The 24482-nt window shown below is 41.6% G+C and overlaps 3 protein-coding genes across 3 annotated transcripts in view; 1 reads left to right on the top strand and 2 right to left on the bottom strand.

Annotated features, from left to right (window-relative positions):
* anks1ab (ankyrin repeat and sterile alpha motif domain containing 1Ab) overlaps positions 1-4850 on the bottom strand; it is a 31428-nt gene extending 26578 nt beyond the window's left edge. The window contains exons 1-2 of the mRNA XM_034532938.1: positions 4754-4850; positions 3947-4316 (exon numbers count right to left, since the gene is read on the bottom strand). Of these exons, the coding sequence (XP_034388829.1) occupies positions 3947-4216 (270 nt within the window). The 5' untranslated portion in view covers positions 4217-4316; positions 4754-4850. The remainder of the gene's footprint in view (positions 1-3946; positions 4317-4753) is intronic.
* A 10972-nt stretch (positions 4851-15822) lies between these two features.
* On the bottom strand, positions 15823-19545 carry snrpc (small nuclear ribonucleoprotein polypeptide C). Its single transcript, XM_034532342.1, has 6 exons — positions 19465-19545; positions 18227-18269; positions 18023-18131; positions 17553-17612; positions 16971-17075; positions 15823-16294 (listed from the first exon to the last, which is right to left on the bottom strand). The coding sequence occupies exons 1-6, from the start codon at positions 19470-19472 to the stop codon at positions 16173-16175; spliced, it is 447 nt and encodes a 148-aa protein (XP_034388233.1). The 5' UTR covers positions 19473-19545; the 3' UTR covers positions 15823-16172.
* Positions 19546-20914: 1369 nt separating this feature from the next.
* The window catches only part of ilrun (inflammation and lipid regulator with UBA-like and NBR1-like domains), a 5562-nt gene continuing 1994 nt past the window's right edge, over positions 20915-24482 (top strand). Inside the window, exons 1-4 of the mRNA XM_034532341.1 lie at positions 20915-21230; positions 23139-23293; positions 23413-23610; positions 24249-24482. The exon at positions 24249-24482 is cut by the window's right edge and continues 71 nt beyond it. Of these exons, the coding sequence (XP_034388232.1) occupies positions 21073-21230; positions 23139-23293; positions 23413-23610; positions 24249-24482 (745 nt within the window). The 5' untranslated portion in view covers positions 20915-21072. The remainder of the gene's footprint in view (positions 21231-23138; positions 23294-23412; positions 23611-24248) is intronic.

Genomic DNA, 24482 nt, shown 5'->3' with positions numbered 1-24482 from the left:
CATAGAAGATTACAATAAACCAAAGGTGACGTAATAATGAATATGGATTCTTGCAATATGGGTGCCAATCTGGTTGTGTTATGTAAGACCGCAGCCATTAGTAAGTGTTGCAGCATGTACATAAACACACACACCGTGTGCACTTTAAAAGCTTGCATGCGTAATGACCTGAGGAATACCGCCGGGAAATTTAGAGTACGCACACGAAGGAAGCCACTGAAGCATCTATAACATGTGGTTGTCTTAACCTTTGCCTTTTGAGTATTGAACAGATGTTGCGAAGACATCAATCACCTTAATCATGGATGCCATTTCTCTCATTGGTCGTGTAACGGCCGGTGAAATGCAAGATGTTTGTGTTGTTCGTGGTTTCAATCTCCATGGAAACGGAGGTGTGGATGTGCCTGACATTCAGCGATCCAATTTTTGGGGTTCTTCAGAGGTGCATGTTTCCAATTTCTGCAAATAACTTGCACAAATGTCAACACGGGGATGTTAAATAGTTCCATGGCAGCTACAACGCAGTTTAACAAGAGAACTGATTACATTACATTGAGCGGGATTGACGAAAGGCTTCTTTTTTTAATTTTTTAATTGAAGACAAAACTGAGGATGGATTAAGCTTTCAGATATGTGCTATGTTAACATGAAATAGTAGCTGCATCATTGACGTCAACGAGATGTAGCTAGGTAGCTATTGTGCACTTTTAAGGTCTCACTCTTTCAGCCAAATAATTCACTCTTTATCTAGACACACAATGTTGCACTGATGTACCCTTTAAATCTCAAACTAGGAAAACATAAAGACCATTAACCACACAGCTAAGTGCCATGCAGAAGTAAAGGTATTGTAGAAGAACAAGATAGCAATTTCCCTACTAACAGTATTGGTTTATTCAGTACAGCTGTTGAGTATTAGTTGACATGGCACAATGTTTGCTGGGCTAATTATTATTATTAATGAGCTCAAAATTATTAATAATGAGAATGTTTTGCATTATTCCTAATTACAATTATCAGCGTATTTTATGACCATTTTATTTTGTGGACATTAGTCAAGTTGAGTTAGCTAGCTAGCGGGTTATGTACTCCACCTCCAAAAGTCAAGCCACTGGCTTATTTCTCGCTACCATACACATATGATAATAATAATAATGTTATTTAAAAATGCCTTTTGACCGTGTTGTCAAATGAAACGCTTGCGTTAGCTTGATTGTTAACCAGGTTCAATGGTAACGCTAGCTAGCTAACTGAAGGTACAACAATTGACATGTACTGGAACAGAAGAGACATTTACCCTTAAGAGTGAAAACCTCACTTAGAGTTGTAAACGTCTGGCCTAACGTAAACCTAACAGGTGAACGTGTGTCCCTGTGATGTTTTAGGAGTTATCAAATGCCAACTTTGTAATCACCGACGCTACACTACCGATAAATGTGGGTAAAATTCCCATTAACAAACTTTTAGTTTTGTTTGTTTAACTGTCTCTCTGCCGCGCCACCCTGCTGTCCATATTTTGATTAGTACGCCTAACTGTAACTTATTTAAAGACTTGTTTTTTTACCAATAGGCTATTCGATCATATGATAAAGAGTGAGCATCCATAAAGACGACCCCAGCCAAATGCCACTGACAGGACAATAGAGGACATGATAAACCTGAGTCACCACTGTGGCATTAACACTCACCGTGCAGCTGCAGCCACCAGTTACAGGTGAACATGGTGTACGTCTTTGTCATTAGACATAGCACCTCCAGAAAGCTAACCATGAGTTTAAGTGTCACACACACACACACACACACACACACACACACGTAGATATGCAGTCCTGTACAAATAGAACACCTTACAATGTTGCCCTGTTGTCTATTAAGTTCATCAAGCTGGCTGTGACAATAAAAAACAAATACTGTTCTCCTCTTTGTTTAAATAGAATACCAAGTACTTACACTATAGGGAAAAAAAAGGGAAACTGGTCAGCAGTTACACAAGCTGCCAGACATAATATAATTCAAAATGTATATATACCACTGAAAATGCCAATGGGGTTTAAAGGTTACGCTTTATCTCATAACTTCCTTTTTTATGATAATAACATCTGAATACCAGCATTCGTGTTCAGTGCTTTTGCTTCCTGTGTGCTCATGCACTGACATATATGTGTTTTATGTAGCTGATCTAAAGCCCAGCCTCCCTCTGAGACTCGCGTGTCACTTCAATGTTTTATGCTGGTTGATGGTGGTTGACGACATATACGCACAAGAGGCCCCACACACACACACACACACACACACACACACACACACACACACACACTCACACGTATCCCCAAACCAAATAAATCCCTTGAAATCTGGAAGAGAAACAGACACTCAAGAGCAGCTGCAAAACAGGATGCCCTTGAGAACAGGACACCCCGCCCAACATGGCCTGAATAAACAGTTTTGTCAGAGAGCAGAGGGGTGGAGCAGAGAGCAGGCTGGAGACGGGGAGGGATGACAAAGAGAGGGATACACAAGGCATACTAAAAGTTCAAGATGCATGGCTAAGAAGCTTGAAAGGAGGAAAAAGTTACACGCCCACGACATCATTTAAAAGCCAGACCCCCATTTTACGTGACCGTAATTGCAGCAGAGGGGTGTCGTTAAAACCCCTGAAGTCTAAGACGTATCTTCTTTGTCCAAGTTTGGACACTTTTGATTCAATTCCAAATGAAGACAAGACCAAGTTCATCTATTTATGCATGAGCTTTGTGTCTGATTGCTGGTCACTTGTTTTTCCATCGCAGGAAACAACATACATTTGCCTTGAAGTTGCCTTATTTGTTAGAAATCATGAAAATAACATATGATAATAAATGACTTTGAGAGCAACGACAGCACTGGGCAAGAAAGACCCCCCCAAAAAAAGATAACCAGGCTCAGTCGAGACCAATATGGCTGAATATAAAAACAAAACAAAAAATGGGGTCAAGAGTCCAATTCTGAGGATATAAGAGAAATTACAAAATGTTCACGGTTACTTACAACAAGTTGCTCGCCAAGATATCAGTTGTTCACGACCAAATATTGCAGTATGCCAAAACTTAACCTAATATTCTGAATAAGATCTTACATTTTTTTGGATTGTTGGGTTGGGGATTAAACACCAGAAATATGCTGTGGACGTTTTAGTTTTTTTTAATCACATAATGTTGCCTTTAAGCTGTGCACTATGATAATATTCTGTATTATACGACATCAGCTATTTCCCCCTAAAGGTTTTGACTATTTAAGTGCGTCTGGATGTTTTGGTAAGATATTAAAATTCGTCAGGGTCTCTGCAGTGTTTCAGGGTGCTGCATTGACGCTCCAAAGTGTTCAAAAATCACAAGTTCAGGTTTTTGGGGATAAGGGGGAGGCGGAATTGCTCACATTGGGCTGAAAGTCGATGGCGTAAGACGGAGCAAAGGAGCCAGAGGAGTGCAGGAGGAGACAGTGGAAGCGTGGGTCGCCCCCCTGAGACATGTACTGAGCGGATGTGGAATGACAGCACGAGCCCAATTAGTCTTAGATGCCAGGGCTGCTACAGGGAGGTCGGTGCAAGTGATCAAGCCATTCATGCATTCACGCACTCACCCACAGGCACTCTCCGCCAACGGCCTGGGTAAAGTTACTACGGTCTATCACTGCTTCTGCTGGACTCCCCCTTCCTTCCTCACTTCCTTCCTTTCTCTCTCTTAAAATATGCTGCTTCACATTTCTTTCTCACTAATCCTCAGCTGCATCTTTCTCCCCCCCCACACACACATACGTTCACTCTCGCTAACACACTCTCTCTCTCTCTCTTCAGGACATTAACACACTCTACTTGAAAAGCCTGACCATGCCTTAACGCCGACAGTGCCCCTCCCTCTGTCATCTACACCCTCCTACTTGTTTCCCATCCCCAGAGCTGGAGTATTACCTCATCCCACTCAGAGGCAAAGGAAGGCATGCGCTCCACGGACGGCTGCCCAGAGCTGCAGTTAGACACGGACCCACAGCGGCCGGCCAGACCTCCATCCTCCTCCCCGAGTGGTGACGCCAACAAGTTGGAGTCCGACTTGGACAAGCTTCGAATCAGCCCCAGGTCCGCAGGTCTGACTCTGACCGCCGCCACGGGGTCCTTGAGGTCAGCTCGTGGATCCTGGGTCACCTGGGACGCGGGGTGGACGTCCTGTGTGCACTCTGCCATTGTTTTGGAGCTGCCAAGTGCAGCTCAGGTTCCTCACCTTCACCCGCAGTGATATGACTTGTTTTGTCAGTCCAAAGAGGGATCCAGGATCTTCGCGGCACTGAAAGACACAGATTAATGAAGTGCAAGTAGACTTGAGGAACTTGCTTTCCAACTCATACAAAGAGCTCCTCCTTTGAGGGAAGGAAGAGTGGAAGTGAAAGATCTGTTGTGCTCAGAAACAATCATCCCGGTCCACCCACTAGTTGTATCCTGTTGCCCTCCCCTTAGTGCCTGGCTGCCCCAAACCCCCCCCCCCCCCCCCTACTTTATACTCATAACTCTAACTTTTCTGATTCACTTTGCCACAATCACATTGTTCTTGTCAGGCTGTGTAACCTCACAGTAACATGGTAATATAATTGGATGTCAGGAGAATATTCCCAAATCAATCTAAAATAGGAGGCCAGCATCATAAAGCCCAATTAATGTCTGACAGTTAAATACTATCAGCTGACATAAAATAAAATAAATTAAAAAAAACTTGCATCCTCTTACCTGCTGACTTGTGTAGCCCTGGTGCTTTCCGTCCTCTACGGTATGTGCGTCTGTCTTGTCCTGAGGTTGTTTCCAGACTCTCCAGGAGGACCGGCGAAGTCCCGAACTGAGGATCAGAGGACGGGAGGATCCCAAAGACCGGCCTTATTCAGACTGGCAGCTGGGGTAATCAGGTTACTGACGCACTGGGTGGCTGCTCCATTTTAAAAAGGAGGGAGAGTCAGGATTCCTTCTTCTTCTTCTTCTGTCTGTGTGTGTGTGTGTGTGTGTGTGTGTGTAGGGGTGTGTGTGAGTGTGTGTGTCTGCAGGAAGCTGAGGTTACTGAGTTGAGCTTAGTTTTGTTATTGTAGGGCAGACATGACTTATTTTTTTTTTTACCAGCATGGATATAAAGTGCCACACAAGACACAGCTGGCAAGTAAGGGGCTAATTTGAACTAGTTTTAATACTCCTGTGTAGTCGGATATATAATAACACATCATACTTTATCAGTCGATTCTAGTTTGTATAAATAATCTGAGTCTGCGAGGTCACTAAAGCTTTAAAGATCCATGTAGTGAAATAAAATGTACCTCGCAATGTGAGTACAGTACTTGAGTAAATGTACTTTGTCATCCATCTACAACACTTCTTGGTGTCAATGATCTGAAGGGTACCAGAAGATTTAGGTCGACGCGTCTCCAGTTTTTTTGTCCATAAATTCTGCCTGACCTGGAGTTTCAGCTCAAACACGCTTTCATGCACATCATATTTCACCGTCACAAAATTGCGTCAAGGCCAAAGAAATGACACATATCCTGTGTAATATATTTGAAAGATTTTTTTTAATTTTTTTTATTGTGACTTGGGCGTATAAGGGAAGAACCTTTTACTCTTGGGATCTGCAGAGGAGGGAGAGAAGAAGAAGAAGAAAGAAAAAAAAAAAAAAGAAGAAAAATCAAGTTATGAAATGCTGCTCTGGGAGGAATGTCGAAACGCTCTCACACACTCTGTGCTATTCATGACTCCCCTCTAAGGGACTTGATGCTGACAAAAGAGACTCTTGTGAGGCATCCTTAGTATTCACAGGCAGCCCGCTCGCCGCCGCCGTGCACAGCGCGCCTCTGTGCCCTCAATCGGCCAAGTTCCTCGCATGCTCACCTCTCCCCTATGGGCAGCGCTGGTATGTGCATGACAGAAAGGATCACATCCTTCACTCGCCAACGAGGGCTCACACAGCAACACAATGACAGACGTCTAATGGAGCAAGTGGAATCGCACATTTAATGATCTCCAGGATGAAACAGTGCCATTTTGAAAACAATAGAGGCTCTGGAATACAACATGTCTGGGGATAATGATGTCTTCACGGCATATTAGAGCGACGGAAATAAAACACGCATCCCCTCCTTCAGCTGGCTGGCTGGATGAGCCTCGGGGCTGAAGACAGTGGTGACTCATGAACACTCTTCTCCAACAAAGACATGCACACTGTGCAAGTCACAGGGTAGACAGCGCATACAGTATACACACACACACACACACACACACATAGATGTGCAGTTTGTGTGCATCGGGTGTGTGCTTCTAAATTGTTTGTGCTCCCTGACGCACGGATGCCTTTTCAGGACTCGCGTGCGTATTGTTGATATTTTTCCACCTGCTGTTCGTGTTCGCAGGTCGACAATTGATATTTTCAATAACACTGCGCTAGTTCTAAAACCGCTTTTCTCCCCCCCACCCCCTCCCCCGTAGCTTATACATCATTATCCTTCTCTGCAGTTTGGTGCCCTGCAGTTCCCACCTGATCAGCCGTCATTGCAGAAAAAGGAGGACGAGGCCACTGGGTAAAGATCTAATAAAGTTAATCAACCTTGGAAGCTATTAACTTCAGTGTAGGGCTTCAAAACAAATCTGCAAGTGGGAACAAAACTGCAAATCAGCCTCTAATGAACATCATAAACATGATGTGTGATTCCCCGTACGCCTGGGAATCTACAAACCTAAATGACAGTTACGCTCTCTGAAATCCCATCGCGCATTGTCGGGCCCGTGTTTTTTCTCGAGCGGATGTTGACCTTTAAGGTCATCTGTTCCCCGGGGCAGATGTCATTTAGCCAAGATTTGAGTCCTGAAATGTGGGAATTCAAACTGCCCGAGCAAAAGAAAAAATTAAAAAAATCATAGAAACAAGAATGTAAAAGATCAAAATGCGCAAAATCCGACAAATTAACAAGGTAATTTACTGAAATTCAACATTCAGGCATTAAAGCATGGTGTTATTCGCATTGTTTTTGGAGATGTCAAGCGCAGGTGTTTCACTTTTCTCTCTTCACACATCATTGTAAGAGTAACTTCAAAAAGGGATGAAATAAATCACTTCAACAGAAGAAAAAAAAGAAAGAAAACCTGCTGCGAAGGATGCGGCTCCTGAAAAAAGCTTTCCAACAGACACGAACAGAGCTGACCTCTCAGCGGGGAAACGTGAGGGCAAGTGCGCACGGCTGAGTGGAGACGTAGCGCTGGATATCCATCAGTGTCGGAGAGTGGGAGGCTGGAGGCTAGAGACACCATCTTTCCTCAGCGTCGACCTGGGTTTAGTTGGTAATCTCGCCGGGGTCAGTCTGTCTATCCCCTCAGATTCCCTCTCATCGACAGCATATCTGTGGGTTATGGTGAAAGTCGACACGAGGTTCCCCACAGAGACGGGTATCTGACTGGTGTAGAGTGGTTTAACGGCATTGTTGTCTCAACACTTATTGGATGTATTTGAAGATTGGAACAGACGTTGGTAGATTCTAGACGATTGATCCCGATGACTTTCGCTTATTCAGGGATTAATCTCCCCCGATGGATTGGCACACGATGTTTGAGACTTCAGCGCCTCTGTGAGGTTCATATTTTGTGGTTTGGAGTGACGAAGACGACGGGATTGCCAAGAAATTTTAGCACAGCCTTTTTTTTTTTAAGGCTGAATATTTGCCAAAATCATTCTTAACTGTACTTTAAGTTGTATGCCAATGCTCGCATTCTAGCATGCCGAGCTAAAATGAACGTGGCAAAACACACCCACGATTCTTCATCGTTCGTGTCACGGTTGGAATAAGTGTTCATCATAACCTACGGATGCCTTATGAACGAGATGCATCGTCGTGACGATGCGAAACGGAGAGCGCTCGATCCCCAGCGGCACATTCCACCGTCGTCGCCATGGATTCTCACCTTCAAAAAAACCTGGTTATCAGGGATGTTATTACAGCATTTATTCTGCATCCATATCCAAAGAAAACTATTTTTTTGAGAAGGGGGGGGGGGGGGGGGGGGGATGGGGGGGTTGGTCAGATAAGAGATTGTTTGTTCTTTTCTGGTGTCAAGTGTCACAACAACCGCTGCCGGCCACGTAAGGATAAATATAACTTTAACAGATAAATTCATGCATGCTGGAAAGATCCCAATCTCAGCGCAGCGTGGAATCCAGAACCAGTCCAGTCACTTGTACTTACAGATGAGTAACGACGGCGTGTGTGTGTGTGTGTGTGTGAGTGTGTGTGTGTGTGTGTGTGTGTGTACGTAGGGAGGGGTAAAGGTTTGTGTTGAAGCCAGAGGCAGGCAGGACTTCCTGTGTTGGGTTTCTGCTCTCAGTGAAAACAATGGGCACAGCTCTGTGTTTCTGAATTTCCCTTCGGGGGGGGGGGGGGGGGGGGGGGGGGGGATGATGATGACAATAGCCACTGACACAGTTGTTAATCGTTAGTCGCACTGTTTTTATCGCAGTATTTAAAAAAAATAAAATAAAATAAAATAAAAATTTAATCTACTAACTAAATTATACACTGTGTTTTATTAAAGTACATGGGGAGGAAAAGAAGGAGGGACACATTTAAATTCGCACAGAAGAAAAGGACCAAGGGGGAATGAGAGGAGAGCTGCTCACCGGCCACTTAATTAATCCACGGATAATGCTGACAGTTCACAGGCAGGGCACTGTCAGCGTTACACCGCCATGATAGCCGTCCTTGACAAGCTTCCATATCCAGAGAGTACGGGAGATGTATGGCATTAATGATAGTAATGATATTGGCAGTCATGAATCAATTTAGACATGCTTGATATATTCAGCTGAGGGTCAGAATACGCATTCTCGGGGGAGGCGATACCGTCAGGGCGAGCTGCACTTCCATTATTAGACGGCTCCCACTTTGAGATAGATTAAGAGCACACGTCGAGAATGAAGACAGTAATCACTGTTCACAGTCGAGGGAACATCCGGCTATAAAAAGAGGAGTTTGCGCGTCGTCGAGGTGTAAAAATACTACGGGAACGTCTTTTTGTTATTATCACGTTGCACAAACAATGCCTACTGTCGCAAATCTCTTGAAAAAAAAAAAAGAAGGCCATTTTTGTATGTAAAGAATGGGTTGCTATAGGGCTAAATCTGCCTTTATCTTTAGATGCACAGTGCTTAGCCAAAGGCTTTTAACTTTGGAGTTTCAACGCATTTAGAGAGTACGAATCTTTGCTTTCCTTAAAAATAGACCCTGCCTGTAACTCTATATTGAGCACATCTTTAGAAGCAATTTGACTTGTTGCTGGAGTAAAAGCCAAGATGGCACTCTAGTATTCACTCCTAGTCTCAGATTTAAAAGGTGACATCACAAGAGTTTTTTTTTTTTTTTTAACCTCGACTTAACCTGCTTGTTCTTATTTTTAGAAAGAGAAAAAAAAATGTTATTGTTTCGTGCACAAGGAAGTGTTATTTCTTTATCTCGGAAATCTCAGTCAATCATAACCAGAAATGTGAAAAACGAGAGCTGACATCACATGTTCCTTTTGAAAGGGTTGAAAATGTGTTAAATTAGTAGAGCGCTGACCAACATAAATCTTTGGCAAAAGAGAGATGTAAGCAAAGGACAATGCAGTGGAAAGCAGCCTCTCGCCGACTCTGATGAAGACAAGTTTTTGCTCATTTTTCAACGAGTCGTTCAATCAGAAACCATTACATGCATGAATGAGACTGTAACCGATGATGGGTTTTTCAATGCCACCTTGGGGCGCATATCGACTGTCGGGAGCGAACAACAGACATTTCTGAGATAAGCTGAGAGATGCTCGATTGCAAAGAGAACTTCCCCGATGGAAACCATTTGGGATGCTGTAATCGAGGCAGTTTCGTGGACGCCTCTGAGGCTGAAAAGGAAGCGATTGGTGAAACTTCTCTATGCATGCTGGTGTAATCTTCCACGATCATTACGGATGAAAGTGCACGTTCATTCTGGATTAATCATGTACAAGTGCCCCGCTTCCCCCATTGAGAAGACAGAAAGAGAGCGTGAGAGGCTGCAGCCACGTTGCACACACAACACACGTGCACGACTGTTTAAACTCAGGAATCCATTAGACGACTCCTTCTTCTGGAGCTCGGCTACATGATGTCATTTTCAGCTGTAGGCTAACTATAGTGTGAACCAAACCGTCACATTACTTCCATCAGGTCGGAGATACAGAACACTTAAATGGTGAAGAACTCGCTTCAGTGGGACTTTTGGTTGCAATAGCAGCCCCCAGCAACTTTATTTTTATTTTTATAACTGTACTTTAAGTAGAGGCCCCGAACACTGTCGCAAGCTGAATAATTGAATTTACTTATATTCAGATTGTGGGTAGGCCTAGTGTCTACACATCTGTAAGTTTCCATGTGTAGCTTTTATTCGTCTAAATAATAAATAATAGAATAAAGATCTATAGAAGTTTGCATGCCTTATATTGACGCCTTTTTTTGATTGTCTGATTATTATACAAATAAAATAGATTTGGATAATCTTCACAAAATGCAATATCCACCAACAAATGTGCCTTCAGCTATAGTTTAACTATTTCTTTTAGGAAAATAAATGGTATTTTGAGTAGTTACAGTCTGTCTTGCTATGCATCGGTCCATATATATTATTAATATGTAGCTATATTAATCAGTATCTATTAAGTACCAAATATGTGCTTTAAAAGGTAGCTGAAGCTCACAAATGGCCTGAATTCGGACTCGAGCGGCTAAGCTAGTTACGTTAGCTTAAGCAGAAAGCTAACGTAGCAGCTTTTCTTCCCCTTCAATCATCATAATTAGATTTAGCTCCTGCTTTACTTAGTTATGATGAATAAAACACTGAATCATCAACATGTCAGTTCATAAAAAGTGATAACATCAGTTAATCAAAAATAAATAAAAATAACAGCGAAAGTGTAGTTTTAGCTTTAGAGTGCAGTTACTGCCTTTTGGCTTAGTTTTAAGCTCTTTTTTCATTTACTGCCAATTTAACATGCCGGTTTCAAAGAGTCTATGCATTTTATGGAATATTATATTTATTTTTAGGGCTCACAACAAATTATATCAAACAATATTTGGTTTAAAAAAAAAGAAAAAAGAGTGTTGCGGAGATGAATGTTAACCTTCAAACACATCTCCAGCTTAAGAGGATAAACATGTGTGCACGTTGTTTTAAAATAGAAATAAAACAAAACTGGGAGTGCAGCAAATCCAGTGAAACATCAGACTACACGAACACGGGCAGAAAAATATGCTTTAGACACAAAAAAAGCAAAAGAAAATAAGATTTTCATTTTAAGTATGTTAAATTAAATTGTCTTTGTGGTGGCACATCAGCTTTGGGTGATGGACAGTCTTTAAAGGCAGACATGTTCAACTACTTTAATATGCATATATGGATAAGAACCATATGTTTGAGGTGATGAGGACCCTGATAAAATATTCACGCCATTAAGTTGGAGGTGAGGTTACATGAAATATTCATCAAGGCAAGTTATTCTAAATTTAGACTTTCAGAATTCGGGGGGAAAACAAAAAACACTCCACTCTAGCTTCTAAAAATGACCTTCTACTTTCAGTGTGCACAACCGTGGCCACAAACAGCATATTTTTTTAACAAGAAAAAGAAAAAGTTGCTTCAAAATGAACAGTAAACTACAAACAGTATCATTCATACATACATTCAAACAAATACTATTCAATGGCTAAAAAAAACTCACCTCCAGCTCCATTTAGTATCTGAAGCCATCACATGATCTTCATCATGATGAACATCATCACAGTTCATTCTTGACCACACCTGCTGATGGAGGTCATGTGATATGAACGAATGCCGCAAAATACTACTGCTTTTTTCCCCCCACCGAGGTTCAGACATAACTGTGTGCGTCATTTGTCAACTCTCTAATAAAAAGGCATAAAATGCTGGAAATAATTTGAGCAAAAAAACAACCGATGGGAGTAAAACCATGAAAACTGTACAGGATCTAGTTGTCTTCAGTTTAATTACTTATAAACCATATCAATACTTGAATAAAAATGTATATAAATATTGACTGACCTTCTGGCCCGCATATAATATTTTACACAAACTCCAAAATGTGTGTTTAAAAAAAAACAAAAAACAGGTGGTGTTTGGTTTTGAGCACATTTTAGTTCATGTAAAATCCAATGAACTCAAGAAAATCATTCTCTTTTCAACGTCTTTATCGTTCATATTCGTGTCAGTAAAAATGCTCGCCTGACCTTTTGACTTCGTTGAAGTACAAAATACCCAAATGCTGACAAATGAATATTTAACAGGGCTATTTATAAAAGCATGGCGACGCAGGTGAAGGAGAATCACTGTCGGCGCCGCGGGGGGGTGGGGGTGGGGGGCGGGCTAAACACGGTTCATCCTGAAGTAGGGCGGCTAACAATGTTGTGCCCACTCAAAATGTTCACCCGATGGCGGCGAGTGACTAATTCCCACAGTCACATTCGGGCTTTTGAGCCGATGGCGTGTTGTTATCTCGCTCAAGGGCACTTCGGCAGGCCGCTCGTGTTCGTTCGTGGCGTTTGAACCTTGTGGCTGCAGCGTCGTCGTCCGCCTGCGTTGCAACTGTGTCGACAGTGAAAAATCAAATCCTGCGGGATATAATAACGCCGTCTTGCTTTCTGGTCACTTACAAGGCCGCTAATCAGATTAGCCTTAATTTAATCTACTTTGATGTAATTCATTTGCTTTGCAGCCGGGGCGTTGCATCTCAACGTCTCGGTGGAGGAGAATAATGATAATATATAAAGAGTCTTTTGGGGGGATTTGAACTGATGCAAAGTACACGCATATAAAAAAAAGGCTCCAACACATACAGCTGTGCTGTGTACAGCCGGTTAGTGAGAGATTAGATGTATTGTTTTTCTCAGACTGTACATCGGTATCGGGCCCGCGGGCCCATGGGAGCCCCTGCTGGACAACGCAACCACTGAAACAAGCAGATTTTCGAGAGGCTCTCTCTCCCTAAGGCCAAGGAAAATGAATATTGATCTGGAGCCATGACTAAGTGGATTAAATTACAGGGTAGCAGGGCAGCAGAGAGGAGGAGACGAGAGGGAGGGAGGGAGGAGGCAGAATAGAGGTGGAGGGAGAGACAAAAGGGGAGGAGGGGAAACGGGGGGTTTGTATTGAAAGATTCCAGTGAAGTCGTCGCCTTGCAGCCGGCCTTCTTTCTCAACGATTCTTTTCATCACCAGCCGGGCGCAATCACGCCGTACTCCTCAGTCAGATTATCATTTTCCATTCAACCAAAACTGGTGAGCGGTGAGAATGCCGACTGCATGCCGGAAGCAAAAAAATAAATAAAAGATGCGGCATCATTTTGACTACAGAAACCCAAGTGATTCTTCAGAGCATGTAGATCTGCAGTCCAACCTGTTTGGTATAAACAGTTCATCAATCAGCTGCTTCCTCTCCTTCGCGGCCTTGCTGACGAGGGGGGGGGGGGGGGGGCTGCAGAGAACAGCCAACCGATTGCCTCTACAGTTGATATTCGGGACGTTAATGCGTTCACTTGTATGACGGGAATATCAAAGAGGTTTGTGTGAACTGCACTGTAAAAAAAGAAAGAAGAAGAATAATAAAAGAGAGCGAGAGTTCCGTCGTCATCCAACATTCTCATTTCTCTGAGCTTGTTCCGAGTTCAGCACACGTAAGAACAGATCTTGAACTCTGCACTTTAAAACTGAATCATGCATTTTATCACCGTAGAGTCCGTAGCTTTTAGAAGATTACATCACCACCTTGGTTAAAAAAAAAAAAAAAACTCACTGAAAGAGCCGCAACAGCCACAGAAACGATGATGTGACGCTCGGTTGCAAACAGGAGGCTGCTGAGCTTTTAAAAGGATACAGATACAACTTCTTTTTTTTTTTTTTAAGTTTAGCTTTCAAAAGATCAGCAGAAGATATCCGGTGTCAGCAGCCCGAGTTAATACAATCAAATGGGAAGGAATAACAATGTTGTAATAAAAGAAAAACTAATTAATTTCGAGCTGCACAAGCTTTGGAAACCTGTTAAAAAAAAACAGTATATGAACAAGAGAAATGATAACAGCAAGCAAGAACTTTAACACCAATACTGTGCATGCTGGGAAGTGTTTCCCTGTAATTGAATGAGTTTTAGTCTGCGAGATGAAGATGTAATTAGAGCTGTTTTAAAACAAACTTATCCAATTACACCGATTTAATGATAACAGATTGAAGACAAAAATCATAAAGTAAACCAGACTTTTTGACTTTATAATGAATCCCTGATAAAGTCTGTAAGTTATCAGGTTATGTTATGATTCGAGCAGCTTGAAATCCTCATTTATACAAATACAACTCTAAATCAAGAGGTTTTTACAGTGCAGCACACAGCAAGTTTGCTCCCAAAGGTCACTTCTAAATACACGAGAATAACCGGGTTTCCTTCTTTTGTTCGTTTCAAAACCACATTTTTTTTCTCCTCTAACATTCACATAGCCCTAGTGTGTGTTCACGAGCAGCCTCTCTCCTGTGAAATGCATTACAATACATATTCCTCATGATCGTGGCTTATTTCCTGAACTCCAATCATAAACACTTTCCGCCACTCCACTTCATGGCTAGATGGAATATTCATAAAGACGTCAGTTGACACGCGGGCATCCGCCCATGCTCGACATATGCATAAAATGTGCATCGACATGCTTTTATTCCTGTCTCGCTGATTTGAAGGGGGGGGGGGGGGTGCTTTTAATGGAGTCCATTCCCTAGAGTGGCCATCAGATTACATGTAATCTACCAAAGTCTCTTTGAAGATCACAACATGCATAAACTGACAGCTACCAAAAGACAATCTGATGCACAGCAGCAGAACAGCTTTCAATTGTCTCTGCAGAGCTTTCCATCCGGTCTATAAGTATAGAAATTGGCAAACACGGCGTGAAGCATACGGCCACTGCCCCAAACAAATGTGTTTCTTTTTTGTATGTGGCCTAGAAATTTCCTAAACCACTAAATTGTCCTCTGGGAGACATTCGACAGTCCAGGGAAGCACATAATCAGTCATCGCACATCATTCCAGTGTGCAGAAACATGACGACTCTCTAGCGCCATCTGTTGAGACATGTTCATGATTATAGACGAGAGACGGCGGCGATTATGGATACAGAAGTTACAATCCAGCTAGAGGAGAATTATTGCGAAGGCATTCGGGAGACACAAACGTCGGCCGAGATAATGATTCACTTGCAGCCACAGATTCTTACGTAAGAGCTGTAATTCTTCAAAAACATGCTCGACTGGATAAACTAATGAGGGTCGAGGTCAGCGTTCTCATTCGGCTCTCGTGAAACGAGATTTTGAAAAACATCCGTCTGTTTTTTTTTCTTCTTTTCCCTCTGTTAAATTTAGGGTCTGGGCGGGGTAATGCGCATCCCAGAATGCAGTGGGCGTGACGCGGAGTTCACCCTGAACGGGTCACCAGTCGGCCTCAGTGTAAACACACTTAGAAAAAAAACACATTCACACCTTGAGACTGAGGTGAAATGTGACATTCACTCATAACCTCAGGTATCTAATCAGTGGAGAAAAAAAAAACACACAAAAAACTGCCTTTAAAAACATAAAATATGAACTTTGTTAAGAAGGACTACAATCTACAAAAAAACAGGTTTGAAATCACTGTTTTATTTCTCAAAGCATTGCAATGAAATATAACAAATATGTAAAAACCTCAAACAAAAAGTACAAAATATACCAACAAATATTGTCATATCAAACACGCTCTTTAACCGTGTGCGCTGAACAGTTTTGTCAAAGTGAGACGAGATGTTTCAAACTTGATACTAACACAAGACGAAGTTTAATTAAAATTTAACAGGGATGTAAAATCAATTCGTATAGGAATAAATACCGGCACAAGAAAATAAAGTAATTAGACAAAGTAGACATAATTACATCTGGGAGTTCAGGTTTGAGGTTGAAGAAGTTGGACGTTTGAAATTTTTTTTTAAAAAGGCGCAATGAAAAAAAAAAAAAAAAATCCAAGTGTTTAGCCAAGTGTTCTCACTAGACAGTGTCTGTTTGTGGCAACAAAGAGCGGAGAAAATCCAGCCAGTCTTATCTGTCTGGTCGCATCATGCCCGGCCGGACCGGCATCATCATCGGTCGAGGGTGACGCATCATGTGTGGCGGTCCCGGCATCATCTGCATGGGTCCTCCCATCGGCGGCCTCATGCCTCCTAAGAGTGACAGCGGAGAGATGCACAGCGTTAGCTATTCATTTAGACCGGCAGCTTTACACAAAAGGGTCACGTCAGTGCATCGAGGGGGTCACAAGTCATTTAAAATAACCTGGTGAGGAACAACATCTTTAGAGCGGTCGTTCTGCGCAAACTCAAGATTTGATTGGCTTCAGCCTGCAGTGCATTAATGTTGAAAGTAATGCTAACTTTTCTTATTGAATAATACTTTGTATTATTTCATAATTTTAGCAATGGCATTATACAAAAGTGCTAAAAAAAAGAAGAAGTTAATCCAAGTAATTACTAGAGCTCAAGTTGACAAACGCCTAAAACTCAAAAGATGATTAATGTTCACTAATGTAAAACAAAAAAGGAAAAGAAATAACTTCTCATTTTGCTCTGCAGAAATCAAAGACATTTTTTCAATTTTCTTAGTAAAACATCTTAAACGATCTATCAATTGATCTAAACTTTGATAATGTTTCAAACCTACAGTATAGTTAACAAATAGAATAAACATGAATTAGGATGAGGGAAAAGGCCTTCTGTATTTGTGACAAGAAAAAGAAAAAAAAACTACATGAGAACAGATGAAACCCAGTTAACTCTAAAAGGCCGACTAATGGCATCGTAAATGTTACACAAAGCGTCGTCATAGAAACACGATTCTTACCGGGTCCACCGGGCATCATTCCATGAGGTGGAGGCCCCATCATGGGCATCATAGGCGGACCTCCCATGGGGGGCGTTGGTAGCATGCCTGGCCGAGGAGGACCACCTGTGTTAAACAGCCAATGTTAGAGGGCAATCAATTAATTTGATCACATTCATTACTGTGAATTATGTTTTTTTATTTATAGCTTAATTTGCATCGACTTCTGACTAAAGTGAAAACATTATTGCATTAGTTTTGGCTAGGTGTACCTAAAAAACTGAGTGCATTTCTGCCTCTTTTTTTATTAACCAAAACATCTGCAACTGTGTCCATTAGTGATTTGGCCATCTCTTGGTTCCCTTGGAAACATTAAAGTGCTGAAAGCAAGACCTCTTTTATTTACTTAGAGATGCTGTTACTTTATAAAAATGTTGATAATCACATATACAAATGTGCTGCATGATGTTTCTAATGTTGTGCAAATAGCATCACAGAACAAGTAACCAGTGTATTATGAACATACAAGTTCAACAAACAAAGAAAATGTGTATATGCTTTCAGATGTGTATATAGCTTTTTTTAGAGCTGAAATGGACTCACCTGGGGGAGGGCCACCAGGGAACGGTGTGGGAGGGATCTTTCCCTGTTGAAAGGCGGCCGCTGGAGGGAGAGAAGGCAAAACATCACACACAGAAAGTTACAAAAGAACACTGAAAAGATGTGTAGCGTTCCCTCTTTTTCAAGTTACAAAGGATAATTCAGCTTCTAAAATGGTGTTCCTCCACAGTGGACAATACTCCCATGTGGATTAGAGGTTTGTAATCTCAGAGGGGGCCCAAATAAGATGGTGTATCGTGCACTATTTAAGCAAAGCTCTTGGCTATCCCACACACAAGCATAAATCTTGTGTGGGATACACAGCAGGCTTCACTCTTTTGCATTTTACTCAGAACCATCGGCCATTAATGTGAGAGGATAAAGTGTCTTGAAGTATTAAAACAGCAAGTTGCTCAGTACTTCTAGAGTCACTCATCCATGTTCCAAGATAATTGTGTCAATAATCTGCTTACTCGTTTTATCGATCAGGCTCTGAGCCTGCTCCTCCATCCATTTCTGGTAGTAGTCCTTCACATTTTCCTTGTGTTTTCGGCCACTGCAGTGGGTCTTCCTCACTGATGGCTGGAACGGGAATTTGTGGAAAATATTTAACCGGTGTGAAATGCAACATCACGCTTTTCAACAATTTGATTTGATACAGCACAAGTACAACTTACCGAATCATGAGTAAGGTAGGTATCACAGTAGTCACAGTAAAACCTGTTGTCCGGGAAGAGAAAAATAAAAGGTTGTTATAAACATGAAAAGTCCAGAGCTGTAGACATGACAAGCGGTGCACTTTAAATTAGAGTTGAGAGGTATTAAAAAAATAAATAATAATAATTCACAATTGTTACTTTCGAACTAAAGAGTCAATAACAATGTACGCCAAACATCACTAAAAAGTGCATTTGTCTGTTAACAAGCTGCAATATAGAAATACAAATCGTGTTTTTAAACTAGCAATGTTGTTAAATATTACAAATTAGCCTCATACGACATCCCTATCCCGGGACCTCACATCGAATGAGGAAAAACTGCCCCCCCCCCAAAAAAGGGTAGAAACCTTTAGGAGAGCAACAGAGGAGGATCCCTCTCCCCTTTTACCAAACAATACCAAAAGAAATATGTGTCAGTAGTTAGTTGGAGTCCTGCATGTTATGTTATTAATGTCCTGCTAAACAATTCATCGTCCTCCAGGAAACTTTGAGGTATCAAAGACTGCAGCTCAACAGGAAACCTTTGCCTTCTGCAAAACAGGTCAACACATTGTCTTGCATACATTTTCATTCTGGACACGGATGACCTCGGTGTAGGTGACCATCATAAAAACAAAGAAGTAATATTTGATTCGGTTAGCATCATACTGGTCATTTTTTATTTTGTAGCCACTTATTTGAGGATGAGTCTTTCTCTGCTGTGGTTCCAGGTTGGACGTTCACCAGGAAGGCATCTGAATGCTACTGTGCGGCATATGTCGTTTTATAAACATACAAGAAGTAAAATCACATAGTAAAAAAAAAAAAAAAAAAAACATTACAGACTCACTATTCAGATCCATCTTTTACGTTACCGACTCATTTACAACGACACAAAGAACCAGCTTGTATAAGAAGTCCAACAAATAGCAAGAATCGTGGATTTTTGCAGATCAATTGTTTATGTATCGCAACGTTGGTGGTTTTTATGGTAACAGTTAACCTAGCTTTGTTCACGTCGAGGTCGAGCCCAGCAAATAGCCAGAGCCCGACCAAAGCGTACCGCGTCCACCTGGAAACAAACTGCTCCGTTTCAATAGTTTCCAACGTAGGTTTCGCGTTGCCGTCGTTCGTTGTTCAACACAAACAGCAACTAAATTAGGTGAAACGTGGATGTTATAGATTAAGCATGAAAGGGAATTAATATCTATACTTACTTAGGCATGTTCCCCGGCAATCTCCGTCGAGAGCGCGATTCCGGTGTTCCCAATAAATCTTCCGACCAGATATAAGACCTATCGACAGTTAGTTCCGCCCGAAAGTGACTGCCGCACGAAAAGATAAATACAATGTAAATGATAAACGTTCATATATATACATATATAAATACAGAAATATTTGTATGTATAATAAACACTCAAGTGCAATACCCTCAACGCAAATACAATCTCTGCAGCACAACATCCAAAACGAATAAAGAGATTTGTGACTTCTAAAGCACAGCATTATTCTTACCTTACAAGAGCATGTAGATAGTTGTATATATTTTAAAATATTATTTATTATTTATTTCCACAGGTACACACATAAAAAAAGAAAATATCGTACCAATTTCTTCACTATGAAAATAAAGGTTTATATTTTTACCAGACAAGGGAAATGAGATCAGGACATTGTCTTTATAGGTGCAAAGGTTGCTAATAGTTGCAGTTACAATTTATTTGTAAAAATGGAAGAAAGTCGCTAAAATACTTTTCTGACGGGTGGTTTCGCAGAATTTTGAATACTAATTAATCTCAGTGGATTGTATAAAAACGGGCATTTCCTTTTTAATTTAATGCAATGCTTAAGATAACCAGGAAGAGATGATGGCAATGTTAAATTGAGATTTTCCAGTAGTACAGATTGTTCAAGAAAAAACCTGAAGAAAATGTATGGCTATAAAAAGAATGTATTTTAATAATTCAAGTTGCAATGTTACACGGTTCATGTACACAGGGCTACACATGTAAAATTAAACAAATCTAAAAATATGTACAGTTATTTGTATACACATCCTTATATCATTATAAAGACTTTGGTTTAGACAGAAAAGCCGTAAGGACAACCATTGCAAATTGAGCAAATATTACATCCAATATCAAACATCTGAGGTAGATTATCTGGTACTGAGCTACAAAATAACATAAAGAACAACATTGATAAATTAAATGATAATCGAAGTCCTTATATTTATTTGAATAATCCTGGATTTAAAGCTATATTCAGATAGATATAAAGATACATAATGTATTAATGTTTCGTTACAGCAGCATTTATACAGACAAGTAAAGCAAGCATTTATACATACAAGTAAAGCCATATTCAATATAAAAATGCACAATTTATACAAAAAAATAGAATAGAATAATATTAAATTAAATGCATTGGTTGTTTCCTCGGTATATTGTAAGAAAAATGTACATTGGTGTTATCAACATTCATCATGTCATTATTTTTTATCCCATATTACTCTTCTGATATGTCTGGCACTGCGCTTCAAGGGGAGCAGAGACGATTCATCGATAAACCAATGAAAAGGTGGCTGCAAATAGCAACAGATGACGTCGACGCCCACTTCGTGATTGGCGAAGGTGACGCGCGGGCTGTTGCAACGTCAAACGTAGTCCCCCTGGTCGTGCCATGCGCACTGGCGGTTGTTGTTGTTGAGCTGGTTGTTATGGCTGGACAAGGCCTCGGACTAAACTGAGAGAGAGAGAGAGATAGAGAGGTCCCCCCCCTCCCCACCCCCCAACCCCGTCTCCGCTACGGGACACCCGCCACCCATGGAGGGCACGGACATGGACGTGGACGCGGAGCTCATGCAGAAGTTCAGCTGCATGGGCACCACGGACAAGGACGTCCTCATCACGGAGTTTCAGAGGCTGCTGGGCTTCCAGCTCAACCCGGCTGGCTGCGCCTTCTTCCTGGACATGACCAACTGGTGAGCTCGCGGATATACGAGGGCCCGCTGTCGGGCAGCGACACGACGCTAACTTAGACCGTGTAAATGAGCCAGTTTAAGCAAAAACGTAAAACGGCGAAAAAAATAATGGGGAAAAAAATGGAGGCAGACACACACACACACACACTCACTCACTCACACACACACGGTTGCTAAGTTGTAATTCCACCATTCCTTCACGGAAAATGGCAGCGATCGGTAACGTAACTCCTGACGACCGTGTCGGGGGGCAAGCGGAAGTGAAACGGTAAAGTTGAGCCCCGACTGTGAGTTATAATAAGCTGAAATTACTTTTTTTTAAAACCCAAAGAACAAGCTGGCGGACTAGCTCGCGGGCTGATTCAAGCGCAGGGGACTCTCGGTGTCGGTTATCTTCCATATTACATAATAAGTGCTCACAGCCGGTTAACGTTAAATCGTGCTGCTCCGGGAAGACACCGCTCACGTTAGTCCGGTGACGTAACCAGTCGTGAGCCATCAATTGTTGGCAACAAGTGGTCTTTGATCAATTTATGTTGAGCTTTTAGTTGATCGATTGTTTATGGCTTTGATCACATCCATTTAAAAAAAAAAATTTTTTTAAAGGGAGGACCCACCCAAAAACACAATCTTGTTTTTAAAGCTTTAACTGTGGAGTCTGGAAATCATTATACAATGTGTCATCATCACGTGACCGTTGCTCTGATTTGATGACCGAAACTCAGTTTATTAGCAACGTTTACAATGCCACGTGAAGTGTCCCAATTTCAGTGCAACCCTTTTTTTTTGGGTACATGATCAAGGTTTCCCCTCAGGTAGTTTAAGGTGGCGACTCACTTAGATGACAATGTGTCCCATAATCAGTGAAGTTAGTTAGCAGATGACACAAAAGTCCCCTTTGAAAGGTTTTCCACCAATTCTACACATAAAAATCTGTTTAATAGTCATAGCATGTAGCAGTTGTAGTGTGTCTTCAGTGGCTCTAGATGACGTCATCAACTTGGAAACCAGAAATATATATCAATAAGTTTGCATTACAAACTTGATTATCTGGATTTGTATTGGCATGGCTGGCAAGAGGGTCTAGTGAAAGATGTTATTGAGTTTTCATGACCCATACTCTGGCTCAAAGGTGTCAGTATGATTTAGGCCATTTATATAAAGATATTTTATCTAACCAATATTTTCCCCTTGCGTTTTGGCCTCTTTGTTCACAGGCAAACAGCTTTTTAGGTCACCAAAATAAAATATGTGTAGACAGGACCTAACTTTCCAAACTGACATCTATTCAATTAAATTTATTTTGGATAGCCCACAATTACAAATGACTAATTTGCCTCAGAGGGCTTTACAATCTGTAAATAAATGACATCCTTTTTCCCAACAACTAGTAAAAATAACAACACTAGTGGATATACTAGAATAATAATGATAGTAAAGAATGTAGTTAGGGTTTGAACCGCTCTCGGGCTCTTTTAAAATAAATATCCACTCAACTACTTCTGTCAGTTTTGTGTATTCAATGTCTTTGTGGAGTCTCTGCTCAAGGAATTTTTTATTTTTCTTTCATTTCAAGATGCCCGATTTTAAAAATATGAATAATATTGAATATTTAAATTGCTTGTTGCGTTGCATCAACAGACCAAAGCCCAACAATATTCAGTTTCATATCATAGAAGTCCAGATTTTTATTTTTTTGTAAATCATCAATTTCAGTAAACTTTTGAAAGCATTTTTATTTAGAAAATGACCGGAGCAATTAATCAGTCATCTGTATTATCCCAGATTAATTTTTTTTGTTGGTTTTAGCTTTTATTCTAACTGAAATACAACATCTTGAGGTCAGGGTCACACGTTTTAGTGTCCGCTCCTGTGAACACCTGGCTCTTCCTTTTTGTGTTGGAACAGGAACCTGCAAGCTGCTATCGGTGCATATTATGACTTTGAAAGTCCCAACGTCAACACGCCTTCCATGTCCTTTGTCGAGGATGTGACAATTGGGGAAGGGGAGTCCGTTCCTCCAGACACACCGTTCACAAAGACCTGGAGAATACAAAACACAGGTGCAGAGCACGTCGCCACATTCGCATGTTTAGCTTGTAGCATTTCTGAATCTGTACGCAATAAGCGCAGGACCAAATGTTTTGTAACTGTGCTTTGACTCATCTTTGTGTACATATAGGTGCAGAGTCGTGGCCACCTGGGGTTTGTCTCAAATACATCGGTGGGGATCAGTTTGGGCATGTGAACACGGTGATGGTGAAGTCACTAGACCCCCAGGAAATATCCGATGTGAGCGTGCAGATGCGAAGTCCCACAGCTCCGGGCATGTACCAGGGCCAGTGGAGGATGTGTACAGCCAACGGGTTATTCTACGGAGGTAGGAAATCACCAAAGACTTCTCTCTAAAGAGGACATCTATTTGGGCTGCGACTAACATTTACATTATTCTATTAATGGCAGCTTCTGTTAGTTACAATTCAATAACATTTTTTATTTTATTTTTCTGACCAACCAAATCCGAAAACATTATAGTGACCCCTTTGTTAAGCCCCGCCCCCTGCTGCTACTCCGTCAAGCTGTCAGAGCTACCGTGGCGCCCACACTGTCACTAACTGCACTCCCTGAACTACTTTATTCTTCGGGGGAAAAAGAAAAGGCGGTGTCAGAGAGAAGCAGACAGTTTGAAGGATATGTCCTTAGTTAGCTCCACAGGTTTTTATATAGAACGTTTTTAGAAAAGTTGATCTCCTTCCAACCGGGTAACAAGTATCACAATTACACAACATTGAATCGCGACTAACTCCAAATCTACAATACCAGCCCGATGAGGAAGAAACAATTGCATGAGAGTCTATGGAGCTCGCGGATGCCACGCAGTGATTGGCTAGTCTGCGTTATAGGGGAGGTACTTGGTGAAGAATTTAACAAGGAATAACAAAGAGGAAATCAGCAAATTGGTGGGTTGACTCCGTCATATAAGCAGCCGGTGTTTGTGAACGCTCCTTCTCTCCACAGACGTAATCTGGGTGATTCTGACCGTAGAAGTCGGCGGTCTCCTCGGCGTGACCCAGCAGCTGTCATCTTTCGAGACGGAATTCAACACCCAGCCCCAACGCGACGTGCAGGGAGACTTCAACCCCTTCGCCTCGCCACAGAAGAACAAGCACGACGCCCCCGACAACAGCTTCAGAGATCCTGGCGGAGCGTGGGAGCGCACGCAAGAGCCAATCCAGCAAGATCAAAATGGAC

This window comes from Cyclopterus lumpus, chromosome 5, assembly GCF_009769545.1.
Source record: "Cyclopterus lumpus isolate fCycLum1 chromosome 5, fCycLum1.pri, whole genome shotgun sequence".
NCBI lineage: Eukaryota > Metazoa > Chordata > Actinopteri > Perciformes > Cyclopteridae > Cyclopterus > Cyclopterus lumpus.
The sequence above is the reverse complement of the archived record's forward strand: the minus strand, read 5'-3'. Positions and strand labels throughout refer to the sequence as shown.